The sequence below is a fragment of the Hyla sarda genome, chromosome 9 (genome assembly GCF_029499605.1).
Source record: "Hyla sarda isolate aHylSar1 chromosome 9, aHylSar1.hap1, whole genome shotgun sequence".
NCBI lineage: Eukaryota > Metazoa > Chordata > Amphibia > Anura > Hylidae > Hyla > Hyla sarda.
Window position 1 is genome coordinate 14738192 of NC_079197.1, and position 15194 is coordinate 14753385.

A 15194-nucleotide genomic window follows, 5' to 3' on the forward strand; every position below is an offset into this window, starting at 1 on the left:
ACATTCCACAAACGGGAAGCCACTTTGTTCCCATCTTGCTCATTCTACAGCAGTGTTTTCCAACCAGGGTGCCTTCAGCTGTTGAAAAACTTCAATTCCCAGCATAAACAGACAGCCGACTGCTGGGAGTTGTAGTTAGCAACAGCTGGAGGCACCCTGGTTGGGAAACCCTGTTCTACAGACACTGGAACAAACTATATTAGCTGACTGGGCAAACAGGAAGACTTGTGCTGTCATAATAGGAAAGCAAGCGCACCACAGATGTGAACAGGAAGTTGTAATGCAAATCTGTGTAGTCTCGAGAAAAATGGGGACAGACACCTTCAACGTTCATCAGATTTATTAGTTGATGCATTAAAACTGCATCCGGCCTGAGAATAAACTGCATACACCTTCTCAATCTCCATTCTGTAAGGATGGACCAGGTGGTCAGGTAGCCATCGAGGACTCAACAGGTCAGCCGGTCATATAAAGATGGGGGGCCAAAGCAACTGGTGCCAGAAAGTTATACAGATTTGTAAATTACTTCTATAAAAAAAATCTTAATCCTTCCTGTACTTATCAGCTGCTGTATGCTCCAGAGGAAGTTGTGTTGTTCTTTTCAGTCTGACCACAGTGCTCTCTGCTGCCACCTCTGTCTGTTTCAGGAACTGTCCAGAGCAGGAGCTGTTGGCGATGGGGATTTTCTTCTAGTCTGGACAGAGGTGTCAGCAGAGAGCACTGTGGTCAGACTGGAAAGAAGTACACAACCTCCTCGGGAGCATACAGCAGCTGATAAGTACTGGAAGGCTTAAAAAGTACCTGTAATGATCTTGATGATATTTTAATCCCAGTTCACTGCCCCCATCATGATAAACCACCACCTGTCTTTATATTCATTATTTTTTAGTTTTCTACCTTGATCTTGTTCTGTTTCTTCTCAGTCAGCTCCACTGACAGGGAAGGGGCGTTCCCCAGCAGGCGTGACATCATCTGAAGTCCTGCTGGGGAGACCTTCCTCCCTCACTCTGCTACACACAGTGGGGAGCAGTTCAATGTGAGATGAGCTGTGATTGGCTGAGACTGCACACATTCCCCCCTGCTCTCTGAACTCTACTGTACACTCTATACACTGCTGAGGTCCCACCTGCATTTCCTGACTTTTTTGTCTCTGCCAGGCTGCTGCAGGAGACAATCTGCTAGCAGGGCTGCAGGCAGGACCAGAAGGAGGACCCCTGGTGGCCAAACTTTTAGGGGTAAATTTAACACATAAAGCTTCAAAATTTATTAGAAAGTATATTAGAAAAGGAATTGAAATAGGCTATTCTATAACATATTAACTTTTATTACTAATGAAGATTTTTAAATAAAAGTAGTTTACAAATCTGTATAACCTTCTCGCACCAGTTGATTTGATTTTTTTTCCCCCCTGGAGTACCCCTTTAAAAGGGGTACTCCACTGGCCAGCATTCCTCGAACACGAAGTGTTGTCATAGGGTACACAGCTAGAGAAGCCCTCCCCACAGTTAGAAAGTTAAACAGATTTGTAAATGACTTGCTATTTAAAAATCTTAATCCTTCCAGTACTTATCAGCTGCTGCATGCTCCAGAGGAAGTTGTGTAGTTCTTTCCAGTCTGACCACAGTGCTCTCTGCTGACACCTCTGTCCATGTCAGGAACTGTGCAGAGAAGAAGAAGTTTGCTATGGGGATTTGCTCCTACTCTGAACAGTTCCTGACAGAGGTGGCAACAGAGAGCACTGTGGTCAGACAGAAAAGAACTACACAACTTCATCTGAAGTATACAGCAGCTGATAAGTACTGGAAGGATTTTTAAATAGAAGTAATTTACAAATCTGTATAACTTTCTGATAGCATTTGATTTAAAAAAAAAAAAAAATAGTTTTCCACCGGAGTACCCCTTTAAATGTTCTAGCATAGGTTAAAAACCTCTGATCTGTTTGGTCATTTGAGGGCTCCATGGGGGGGAGATTCATCAAAACCCGTGCAGAGGAAAAGCTGACAAGTTGCCCATAGCAACCAATCAGATCACTACTTTCATTTCTGAAAAGGCCTCTGAAAAGTGAAAGAAGCGATCTGATTGGTTGCTATGGGCAACTTGTCAGCTATTCCTCAGCACAGGTCTTGATGCATCTCCCTCCCCTCTATGTACCTATGATGACATTGTTGTCATGGGGACCCAGACTGAAAGACTCTTCTTAAATTTCAGCCTTTGATAATATTCTGGAGATATATGTAAAAATCTTCCTTGAAACCTCAGCTGTAAATACTGCAGAAAATTCACTCCCCCCCCCCCCACTTTTTTTAAAGGGGTAGTCCAGTGGTGAAAAACTTATCCCCTATCCTAAGGATAGGGGATAGGTTTGAGATCGCGGGGGGTCCGACCGCTGGGGCCCCCTGTGATCTCTCTGCACGGGGCCCCGGCTCTTCGGCCAGATAGCGGGTGTCGACCCCCGCACGAAGCTGCGGCCGACACGCCCCCTCAATTCATCTCTATGGCAGAGCCGGAGATTGCCGAAGGCAGCGCTTCGGCTCTGCCATAGAGTTGTATTGAGGGGGCGTGTCGGCCGCCGCTTCGTGCAGAGGTCGACACGCCCCCTTTCCGCGGGCTGTCGGGGCTCCGTACAGGAGATCGCAGGGGGCCCCAGCAGTCGGACCGCCCGCGATCTGCAACTTATCCCCTATCCTTAGGGTAGGGGATAAGTTGTTCACCACTGAGTCACCACTGGACTACTCCTTTAAGTAATAAAATGATCTTCTATCAACTCTTTCACTCCCGTCACAAAATCAGAATCTTTGGTACAAAAATAGATATCTTTGGTTTTATGTAACTTTAAAAAAAAGAAAAAAAATCAAAATAAAATATAAAATCAGATGAGACCATAAAATGTCCCAGTCCAGAATCAATAAAAATCTTTCGTAGCGCCTACACCATCACTGGAAATTTATATGGTGTATATTTTCTGTGTTCGCTTAGGCAGCACTTAGCAAATGCATTAAGAGTTTTTTTCCCCTTGTGAAACAGGGTTATTAAATAATCAATATCCACAGTTCATTACCGCCGAGCCGACGGCTTACGGTACAATCCTATCTCTACAGTGCAAAGAAGAAACAAAAAAGCTTCACCCCCATCTTGGCCTTGGCTTTTTTCTCGACCACCAAGTTGGCCATACATATAGGATAGTCCGGCCCACAGGGTTCTCTCCCAATTCTTCAGGGCAGAGGGGGCGTTCTAAGTGGCGTTACCGATATTAGGTGGGATACAGTCAATACTGTGCTCGCCTTTGTGCGTTGTGGGTCCCGGACACAGCCTGTATCCTGCCGTAATCTCCGCTCTGGGAGAGAAGGTGAAGAAAATAAAGCAGCTTGTGGAGCTCCAGGGACAAAAGCGATACTCTCTGGCGCTGTACCGTCGAAGGGTAAAAATATATTGAATGGGAAAATGAAAATAATAAAAGATTACTTTCATTTTCACATATACATAAACGGACTACGCATTTTAAGATTGAACTCCCCTCTTCGTCAAGTCCGAAGGACAGAGACTCCCCTCTTCGCCAGGAAAGAAGGACAATATCCGTTTTGTCCTTGGAGCTCTTCAATATGCTTTATCTACTTCCGATTCTTTCATACACCACTGCCACTCCATTCTAGAGATCACTGGTCATCACAAGGGTCGGATACCAGCCAACTGGGTACTGGTGGCATATTTGAAGCAATACTCCATCATTGTCAAGTTTTCTTTTCTGAATGTCACTCTCGTCATACCTGAGGATGAAGCAATCATTTCATATTCTCTCAATTCAGGGAGGAGTTCTCTCCTGTGCTCACTGTCGCCCCCTGCTGAGTTATACGGGCAAAGGGAAGACCCGATTCGGATGAGCATAGTTGTCACTTTCCAAGCCCATTCAGCTACTGCTCTGACAAATGATGCTGAGTGCACCCCATAAATAAGGTTCTGGTTCTCAACAGGATTTTCACTCCTGACCATCGGGGGTGTTTTTTATGTACTTCCTTACGTCACTTAACACCCGGTTTACTTTTTCTATCAGTTCCGGTTCATATCTGGACAAGATGTTATCTTTATGCAGCAAACTTCTGTCTAGGTCTTTTTGCTTAGGTTCTCGGTAATGACAAAGTTTAGCAAAGTCACTGGGAACTTGGTACTGATTTCCCGTAAACTCAAGTGGCACGTGGACCGATACTCTCACAACGCTTCGGGGGTTTATGATCATCTTTGTAGGATTGATTTCACTTGGCAGGTTGGGTTCCCGATATACATGGTTGAGGATGTTGACTCCTGGTACTGACAGCCACTCTTCGGGAGTTTCGAAATTAGACTTATCCTGCGGAGTCGTTGGAAAGAGGTGGTTTTCGAAGATAAAAACATTGGTGGTTGGGTCAGTCCTAACAAAAGAGTCTAACATTTCTGGCCAGTCTTTGTAGGTTATGGGGACGATCAGCTCATCGATGTCATTAAGAGCTATGTATTTACTCTTGTACATGTTGCGATAAACACAGTCATTCAAAGCAGCCGTCTGACCGAAGTAATGGAGATCTCCGGGGTGTTCTGGGTAGTGCCAGCCCCTGGAAACATTTATAAAAGAGGTAATGGGCCAAGGAATAAGTTCTACAAAGTCTTTGTAATAGGACAGAATGTCCTTCATCAGGGGACTAGATTCAGTGTAGTAAAGGATGACTTTTTCGGCACCCAACATGCGGTACATCTCCATGGACTGAATAAACTGGAGAACATTGTTGTAGGCATCAAACATTGCTGAAATGCAAACAAGAAAGTTATAATGGAATTTAGGCTCCAATTCATTCGTCTCTATATTAGTATTTTGTATTTTTAGGAATAGGTGTGCAGGGTCGTTCGCTTGGTATACAGATACGTATTCTGGGTCTCTGCCATCTTGGATATTGCACAGAAGATCCGTTGTACCATAAGGAAAACCAAAGTGGTCAGCGTGGACCTGAAGCTCGGCATAATTTGAGTAGTTATAGTGTATGGAACAAAAGTCACACAGCAAAGAATCTGGTTCATTTCGGTAGGTAATGCCCAAAATGCGGACAAGCCTGCTGCCGCGGAGGTCCAGGTAGGCCGATACAAGGAAGGTCTTACTATTCTGGACTTTGGTGATGGTATCTTCCGTTAGAATGCGCTTACATACTGATGTTTCTGTCGCTTTGCCCGAAGGTTCTTCTACTATCCCCCATCTCATATTCACAGTAAGTTTTACAAACCAGATATAATACATCAGGATCAGAATGATGAGAACACAGATGACAATGAAGAGTTTGCTGGGTTTCATTAAGGATGCACATGGCTTCATTCCTGATAGGTGACCGAGATACAACTCATTGAATTCTCTTATCTTCTGCCATGGAAGATTTAGGGCCTACAAAAAAAACACACGGGTAAGGGTTAAATGTCTGGTGCAAAATTTTCTTTTTAAAACCCCACAGTTATGTATCTGCTTTTACTATAATCAGAATTAAAAATCTAAGATTTGAACAATATCTCTTGGGAATAAAGGTCGTCCGACCATCAGTCAATCAAGTATTACACAATGTCTATTGAACTCAATGGGCTCTCCACAAAATACACAAATGACTTGGGTCTACCAGAGAGGGCCATATAAAGGGAGATTTCATTCTATTAGAACTTCCCAATAGAGTATTTGAAAATTATGGTCACAAGTATTCAAAATACACCGCTACCTAAAAGGGACATCTCGGGCTGTCCATAAGACCCTCCTCTTTCAGACATGCTCTGTGAAGGCTGCCATACTTTTCTAATAATCGTCGGCCAAGCAGTTTCCTTTCCTGACCTCCCTAAACTGCAGCCACACAGCTCAGATGTCAACTTATCCCTCCCACAACAAAAAGCTGTTGTGCTGCTGAGACAACACCACTTTGACAATAAGAGGACAACACGACTTCCTGTCAGGAGTGAGGGATGATCTGAGGAGCTGCTTAGACAACACCACACTGACAATAAAAGGACTGCACAACTTCCTGCCAGGAGTGTGGGAGGATCCAAGGAGCTGCTGTGACAACACCACACTGCCAGTAAGAGGACTGCACAATTTTCTGTCAAGAGTGAAGGAGGATCAGGGGAGCTGCTGAGACAACACCACCCTGACAATGAGAGTACTACACAACTTTCTGTCAGGAGAGAGTAAGAGGCCAGAGAACTGCTGAGACAACATTCCATTGTCAATAAGAGGACAACACAACTTTCTGTCAGGAGTGAGGGAGGATCCGGGCAGCTGCTGAGAGAACACCACACTGACAATAAGAGGACTACACAACTTCCTGTCAGGAGTGAGGGATGATCTGGGGAGCTACTGAGACAACACCACACTGACAATAAAAGGACTGCACAACTTCCTGCCAGGAGTGTGGGAGGATCCAAGGAGCTGCTGAGACAACACCACCCTGACAATGAGAGGACTACACAACTTTCTGTCAGGAGAGAGTAAGAGGCCAGAGAACTGCTGAGACAACACTCCACTGTCAATAAGAGGACAACACAACTTCCTGTCAGGAGTGAGGGAGGATCCGGGGAGCTGCTGAGACAACACCACACTGACAATAAAAGGACTGTACAACTTCCTGCCAGGAGTGTGGGAGGATCCAAGGAGCTGCTGAGACAACACCACCCTGACAATGAGAGGACTACACAACTTTCTGTCAGGAGAGAGTAAGAGGCCCGAGAACTGCTGAGACAACACTCCACTGTCAATAAGAGGACAACACAACTTCCTGTCAGGAGTGAGGGAGGATCCGGGGAGCTGCTGAGACAACACCACACTGACAATAAAAGGACTGCACAACTTCCTGCCAGAAGTGTGGGAGGATCCAAGGAGCTGCTGAGACAACACCACACTGACAATGAGAGGTATACACAACATCCTGTGAAGGGTATTTTAAGCAAAAACAATCTGAAGCCAGGAGAATTAGTGATGGCACCATATTAGTTATAAATTACCGGTATATATCTTTGGGGTGATAGTTTTATTTAAATATACAGCTTTCTGATACTGGAATACCCCTTTATTGTTATTGCAGTAACAAATAGGAGTCTGGTTGCTGAATAAGGACGCACATACAAGTTAATAAATAAATCGACTTGGCTGCACAATTTATTTATTTAAGTATAATTTTGTAACTGAGACGCTGCAATTCTATGTGATGTTGTAACTGTGACATTGCTTAACCACACATTGCTGAAAAACTTCCAATATGTCCCCGGAATTCAAGTCAGGTTTTGACCTTAAAGGGGTATTCCAGGAAAAAACTGGCTCCAGAAAGTTAAAGGGGTACTCCGGTGGAAAACTTTTTTTTTTAATCAACTGGTGGCAGAAAGTGAAACAGATTTGTAAATTACTTCTATTAAAAAATCTTAATCCTTACAGTACTTATTAGCTGCTGTATACTACAGAGGAAATTATTTTCTTTTTGGAACACAGAGCTCTCTGCTGAATCATGAGCACAGTGCTCTCTGCTGACATCTCTGTCCATTTTAGGAACTGTCCAGAGCAGCATATGATTGCTATGGGGACTTTCTCCTACTATGGACAGTTCTTAAAATGGACAGAGATGTCAGCAGAGAGCACTATGCTGATTCAGCAGAGAGCTCTGTGTTCCAAAAAGAAAATAATTTCCTCTGTAGTATTCAGCAGCTAAGAAGTAGTGGAAGGATTAAGATTTTTTTTAATAGAAGTAATTTACAAATCTGTTTAACTTTCTGGCACCAGTTGATTTAAAAAAAAATTCCAATGGAGTACCCCTTTAAACAGATTTGTAAATTATTAGAAAATGATAGTAACCATAAACCTCAAGGAAAGTACCAGGGTTACTGGTACATGAGGAATTGATGTATAAGAGACCGTGCTTCAATTAACAGATGTTATTAAAACCATATACAGTGGTCCCTCAAGTTACAATATTAATTGGTTCTGGGACGACCATTGTATGTTGAAACCATTGTATGTTGAGACCAGAACTCTATGGAAACCTGATAATTGGTTCTAAAGCCCCAAAATGTCATCCAAAAATAGGAAAAAGTGAGAATTAAAGAAAAATAAGTAGATAACTAATATAGATAAAGCAAATCCTTCCATATAAAAGTAATAAAGATCTGCTGGGAGCTGTAATCACTGTCTATGTCAGTGTTTTCCAAGCAGGGAGCTTCCAGCTGTTGCAAAACCACAACTCCCAGCATGCCTGGACAGCCTTTGGCTGTCCGGGCATGCTGGGAGTTGTAGTTTTGCAACAGCTGGGGGGCACCCTGCTTGGGAAACACTGGTCTATGTAGAGGACAGGAGCTTCTTCAGGGTCCTGTACAGTACACAGTGTCCTAAAAAAGTAACATGGAGCCGCCCTCACCTGGTGTCCAAAGGAGCAGCTAAAAGAGTACAGAACATGTAATACCTCCCTGTACTGTAGGGGGCGCTACCAGACACCAGTCAGTGCATACACTTCAGTAATACAGGTAAAGAGTAGTACAAAACATGTAATACCTCCCTGTACTGTAGGGGGCGCTACCAGACACCAGTCAGTGCATACACTTCAGTAATACAGGTAAAGAGTAGTACAGAACATGTAATACCTCCCTGTACTGTAGGGGCGCTACCAGACACCAGTCAGTGCATACACTTCAGTAATACAGGTAAAGAGTAGTACTTAACATGTAATACCTCCCTGTACTGTAGGGGGTGCTACCAGACACCAGTCAGTGCATACACTTCAGTAATACAGGTAAAAAGTAGTACAGAACATGTAATACCTCCCTGTACTGTAGAGGGCGCTACCAGACATCAGTCAGTGCATACGCTTCAGTAATACAGGGGTTTTACCAGTAAATTGCCCATTCTGATTGGTCAGTTCTCTCAGCCATTGACAAGTTTCACAGATCTGGACTGTCTTTGTCCAGCTTGTCATTGTATGTTGAGTCTGGTTTCAACTTACAATGGTCCAGAAAAGACCATTGTATGTTGAAACTATTGTATGTTGAGGCCATTGTAAGTTGAGGGATCACTGTAGTTATATAAAATCATAAGTCCTGTCACAGGGCCCTTGTGGCAGGATTTGATATAAAGTAACGGAATCTTCAGCGCAGCATTTTCAACATCCAGCGTCTGACCTTGTAAGTAATAGGAGTGTGTGATGCCAATAGACGCCTGCTAACACCTCGTACAGGGGGAACTCTGCTACTCTATGAACTATAGATTTACACCAGACTGACCACATACAGGACTGATTTCAACTGCTGGATGTATTGTAGTAGTGTGTATTATCTTGTCTTATCCTGTTACAATTGTTTTATATCAAATCCTGCCACAAGGGCCCTGTGACAGGTCTTATAATTTTATATAACTACGGTATATGGTTTTAATGACATCTGTTAATTGAAGCACGGTCTCTTATACATCAGTTCCTCATGTACCAGTAACCCTGGTACTTTCCTTGAGGTTCATGGTTACTATCATTTTCTTAATTTTTTTTCAACTGTAATGTTTATTAAAAGTTTTTCAGGGAACAGAAATCAAGAAACAACAAAAAAAATAATAGCATAATAATACTAGGGCCATAGCCCAATACAAACTGTAGAATACAATGGAATCACTAGGGCTAAGACCCAAGCACAGTTACCGTACATAAGTCAAAAGGCTAGTAGAAAGTAAGGACTAGACAGGACATCCGCGGAAGGCCTCTGGTACCTCAATATTATATCCGAGGACCACCGCAGGAGCCCTAAAACAGCCCAAACCAGCATGGTACCACGCAGCATCATTATTGAGCGTATAGTTGACAAAAATCACAAACTAAGGAGGGGAAATGAACAGGCGGCTGCCGATCAGTGAAGCGATCCCAGGGCTCCCAGACCGACAGAAATAAGGGAATGGAGTTATTGAGGGAGGCTGTCAGGTAAGCGAATCTCTGTAATACGGGCCAAGAGGGAGGGAGAGTGTTCTGCAAACAAAGAGAGCTGCACGCTTCAAACCAACGACCAATACAGTCAACCTGCGCAATCGGACCCACCGATCCCAACCCCGGCTTCACAGCGATAATCCAACAAGGAAAGAATGTCCATTACAGGTAAAGGAACGTCTGACGCGTTTGGCACTCGCAGGTGCTTAATCGTAGACTGGTAGTCTACGATTAAGCACCTGCGAGTGCGAAACACGTCAGCCGTTCCTTTACCTGTAATTGTAACTCCAGTCAAGCAATAAATCAAGCTTTTAAGTGCACACCAGGCGCTGGACATTCTTTCCTTGTTGGAGGGAGAGTGTTCTTCCAAGATTTGGCTATAAGGGTCTTGGCAGCTAAAACGATATGCTGAAAATGTTTGAAGGGTATCTTAGATAAGGAAGGGTGAGAAAGATGGAGGAGATAGATAAGGGGATCTAAGGGAACCAGGATACCCAGCACTTCACCCAACAACCTCTGAACCTTAGTCCAATACTCCGACAAAAGATGGCAGAACCAGAAAATATGAAACAAGGTACCCAGTCCCACCCCACACCGCTGGTTACTATAATTTTCTAATATATTTATCCAACACCTAAGGTATGAGTGTATAACCATAGTATACCTCAGTAAATTAATTGTGAGGTACACTGCCCAATTTTCGATAGATTTGTAAATTACTTCTATTAAAAAATCTTAATCCTTCCAATAGTTATCAGCTGCTGAAATTGAGTTGTTCTTTTCTGTCTGACAACAGTGCTCTCTGCTGACACCTCTGTTTGTCTCAGGAACTGTCCGAAGCATAAGAGGTTTGCCTTGGGGATTCGCTTCTACTCTGGACAGCTCTCGAGACAGGTGTCGTCAGAGAGCAGTTAGGCAGAAAAGAACCACTCCACTTCAGCAGCTGATAAGTACTGAAAGTATTAAGATTTTTTTAATAGAAGTAATTTACAAATCTGTTTAACTTTCTGGGGCCAGTTGATTATATATATATATATATATATATATATATATATATATATATAAAAGTTTTTTCCCTGGCATACCCCTTTAAACTCTAGGTCAAGGTTATGGTCAGGATTCTATCTCAAAGCGAGCTCAAGTTAACCACACGTAAGCCTCTAACCCAGTGTTTCCCAACCAGTGTGCATTCAGCTGTTACAAAACTACAACTCCCAGCATGTTTGCTGTCTGGGCATGCTGCGAGTTGTAGTCATGCAACAGCTGGACACACGCTGGTATGCTCTAGCTATAGGGTTTAACTAGTGTTTATGGTGATGGGGAAAGGGGAGAAATAGAAGAAAAAAAAACATACTTACCCAGCCCCAGTCTTCTCTCTTCTTCCTGCTGCTTAGATGAGCGCTTGATGCAGGACCTGTCCCCTCATCCAATCACTGGCCGCAGCAGTGTCCCATCTTGGCCAGTGATTGGCTGAGCTCAGAAGCAGGAAGAAATGACAAGACCAGGCGGAACCAAACTGAGGCAACAAAAGACCAAGGCTGGGTAGGTAAGTGTTTGTTTTTCTATTACTTCCCACCCCAACACCATATAATTTTACCACCCCCATTAAAGGGGTGGTACAGCGAAAAACATCTTATTTTCTAACCAAAGGATGGGGGATAAGTGTATGATCACGGGGAGTCCGATCACTGGGACCCCCTGTGATCTCCTGAATAGGACCCCAGCTCTCTCAAAGGAGTGCTTGCTAAGGATGGCACGAGCTTCATTTTCTATTGGGGTGTCGGAGAGACAAGAGTGCTGTACTCCCATAGAAATGAAGATCCCATCTGTAACATACGCTCCTTTCAGACAGCCAGGGTCCCATTCAGGAGATCACTCTTTAAGGTTCTGTTCTTAAAAGAGTTCTGTTCTTAACAGGGACCTGACAGCTTTGATAGATCTATTTTCAACAGGTTACTCTTCCTGCCCCCATCCAAGAAAGAAAAACGATGCAACAGAGATCCGCATTGATGTGAACAGAGACTTAGCCTAAATAAAATAGTCCTCTGTTGCTAAGGTTTCCACAGGGGCATTACTATAGGGGGGTGCAGAGGTAACAGCCCCACAGGAAGACACCAGTAGTATAAATGGTACATGGTAGACATTGGGCCCTGTAACAGATTTGGCATTGGGATTCAGAAGCTACAAGTTACACCTCTGGGTTTCCGTATCAGGTAATCCATAAGAGTAGAGAATCCGGAGCAAGTAGTATTGCCACCATCTACTCTCACCCAAAATAATTGTTTTTGGTGTAGAAATGTTTTAAATGATCATGAAAGTACTTGATGCTGGGAGGTGATCATTTCATGATAGGCAAGGATACAGAGCGAGGATCCATGTACGAATGTAGCATTCAAGGTCCTAGTTAGCACAGTGCTGCCCAATGAGGCAGCTATGGGGCCCTTGGAGATAGGGGGCCCTGTCCTGGTTGGTCCTGTTCCTTTTTCTATTGGTAAGGCTAAGTTAACATTGCCATTGTGCTCCATCCAGTTAAGGGCTCGTTGGCTTTTTTTTGCACTGAATGGCCCCAAAAACAGATCGGAGCACAAGGTCACCACCGACGAATCCCATTGACTTATATAGGGTCTGTCGGGAATCCGTTAATTTACCAGAGTTTAGCAGTGAGAAAAAAAAGAGCATGCACTATTTTTTACTCCACAAAACTTCCGTCGGACTTAATGACAGAGCTCCATATAACAGGTCTCGATGGCAATGTGAACAAACCCTAAGAAACTGTGCAGAACATCTCTCTCCAGAGAACTGCATTGTCAGCAAATAATGGAGGGGCGAATTGACCAATGGGTCATGGAAAGCAAAGTGAAATATACACTAGACCTTTCTGTCCTGGAGGCAAAATCAGACGACATTATAGGAGGACCATTTTGATATGTGCTATAGTGCCCCCATTCTTCTATACACACCACTGGTAGTATTACAGGTATTCTTTTTCATACTAAAAAAAATATGTTCTTGGATTTTCCTAGTTGCACGTAGCAGTGAGCCTTTCCTTGCCTGGGCAGGTCTTCTAAGTCAAGGAGAACTTCATCAAGGAGAAGGGCTGTGGGAACCACATTAAACACATTTCTGGCACACATCCTGCCCCTTAGGTTGTAGGGATCTTGTACTTGAACAGCCTGGGCCAAAAACATGAGGGAATTAAGTGTTTCAGTGCCGGGAAGGTTCAATGAAGCCACCTGCCTGTCGACTATTGTTGACCAGATTTCCTGTTTTTTACAAAGGAACAGCTAACAGCATCAGCGTCTACCCTGAAGAGCGAGCCAAATGTTATTTTTATTCAGAAATTGAAAATCAAGAATCAAAGGCAACCAGTGCAGTGTCACATAATCCCGCTCATCCCATGTAGGACCATTGTATTAAGTAGATTAAATTCTAACTCCATTGTTCTCCCTGCAGCAAAAAAAAATTGGCAGTAAATTTGTAAGAAAGTCTAAGTGAGCAAGAACGGGCCCCACGGGCAGATCTTGGTACTTCAGTATTTTTGTCTTCAGACAACTGTTTCCATATGACACAATAGACACGGGAGGGTTTGTGTTTAAAGGAATGTCTCCTGAGGGCGTAAATGCTTTGATAAGACTTAAGCGTCTAGGCCATCTGAAGTTCTCTCTCTTTCTTTCTAACGTTGTGTTATTTCGAGCTTGAATCCCTCAATTGTTGGAGTTGGTCCATTGTTCTGTTATGATTGGGATCAGCTTTTCCAACTCTTAAATAAATACTAGGAATATAGACTAAGAACCATCCACTTCACCCGGCGAAGAAAGGAAATTTATATGAATCATTTGAGAATGGTACAAGGAAAACAATCTGTGGGGTGGCTAAAGAGGTTGTAGCAGTTGCAGCTGAAACTGGGCCCCTAAGCTAACACTAGATAAAGTAGAAAAAACGACCGTCTCTGGCGCTGGTGTGCTGGAGGCCGATAGACTAGGACATCTGGTATATATCCTTAAAAATTGGTTTATTCGGACATACACAGGCAACGCGTTTCTGGTCTGTAATGGACCCTTCATCAGTCAAAGTGTATACACTTTGCCTGACGAAGGGTCCGTTATAGACCAGAAACGCATTGCCTGTGTATGTCCCAATTAACCTATTTTAAAGGATATATACCAGATGTATACACTTTGCCTGACGAAGGGTTCGTTACGGACCAGAAACATGTTGCCTGTGTATGTCCGAATAAATCAATTTTAAAGGATATATACCAGATGTATACATTTTGCCTGATGATAGGTCTGTTATGGACCAGAAACACGTTGCCTGTGTATGTCCCAATTAACCAATTTTAAAGGATATATACCAGATGTATACACTTTGCCTGACCAAGGGTTCGTTACGGACCAGAAACGCGTTGCCTGTGTATGTCCAAATAAACCAATTTTAAAGGATATATACCAGATGTATACACTTTGCCTGACGAAGGGTTCGTTACGGATCAAAAACGTGTTGCCTGTGTATGTCCGAATAAACCAATTTTAAAGAATATATACCAGATGTATACACTTTGCCTGACGAAGGGTTCGTTACGGACTAGAAACGTGTTGCCTGTGTATGTCCCAATTAACCAATGTTAAAGGATATATACCAGATGTATACACTTTGCCTAACGAAGGGTTCGTTATGGACCCAAAACGCGTTGCCTGTGTATGTCCGAATAAACCAATTTTAAAGGAAATTTACCAGATGTCCTAGTCTATCTGCCTCCAGCACACCAGCGCCAGGGACGTTCGTTTTTCCTACTTTATCTACTGCTTCAAACTGGAACAGCAAGCCTGATACCAGAGGACCGTGGCTGCAGGCCTGGAGATTCCGAATATGCCCAAATAGGTGTTGTGCTCTCAGCGCAACTCTGACCGGTGAGTGCATTTCCATTTACCACATAAATCCTCTATAGGAACGTACTTCACTAGGGGCTCACCCCACCCCCCTTTTTTGTTTTTTTCTTTTTTCTGTGGCCTAAGCTAACACTGGCATTGAGTTACTGTCACTGCACAAAAAAGTTATGAGTGGACAAGCTGGAGAAAAGGTGAGTGAGGAGGGGGTATTGCATAGGTGAGAAGCACTGACTTGGTTAGCCCACCTACCTTCAGCCAACGCTGGCAAAGTGACAGGATGGGGAACTGCCCAATTGGCGTTGTCTCCTCTACCCCAGCCTGCCATTAATACCGTAGAACTCAAAAGGTACAAAAAATATACAAAGAA

The 15194-nt window shown here is 43.5% G+C and overlaps 1 protein-coding gene across 6 annotated transcripts in view; it reads right to left on the reverse strand.

Annotated features, from left to right (window-relative positions):
• Positions 1–2597: 2597 nt before the first annotated feature.
• Positions 2598–15194, reverse strand: part of LOC130290471 (beta-1,4-galactosyltransferase galt-1-like) — a 68503-nt gene continuing 55906 nt past the window's right edge. For all 6 annotated transcript variants that reach the window (XM_056538146.1, XM_056538144.1, XM_056538147.1 and 3 more), the window contains one exon: positions 2598–5398. In XM_056538146.1, coding sequence (XP_056394121.1) covers positions 3974–5398 — 1425 coding nt within the window. In that variant the 3' untranslated portion in view covers positions 2598–3973. The remainder of the gene's footprint in view (positions 5399–15194) is intronic.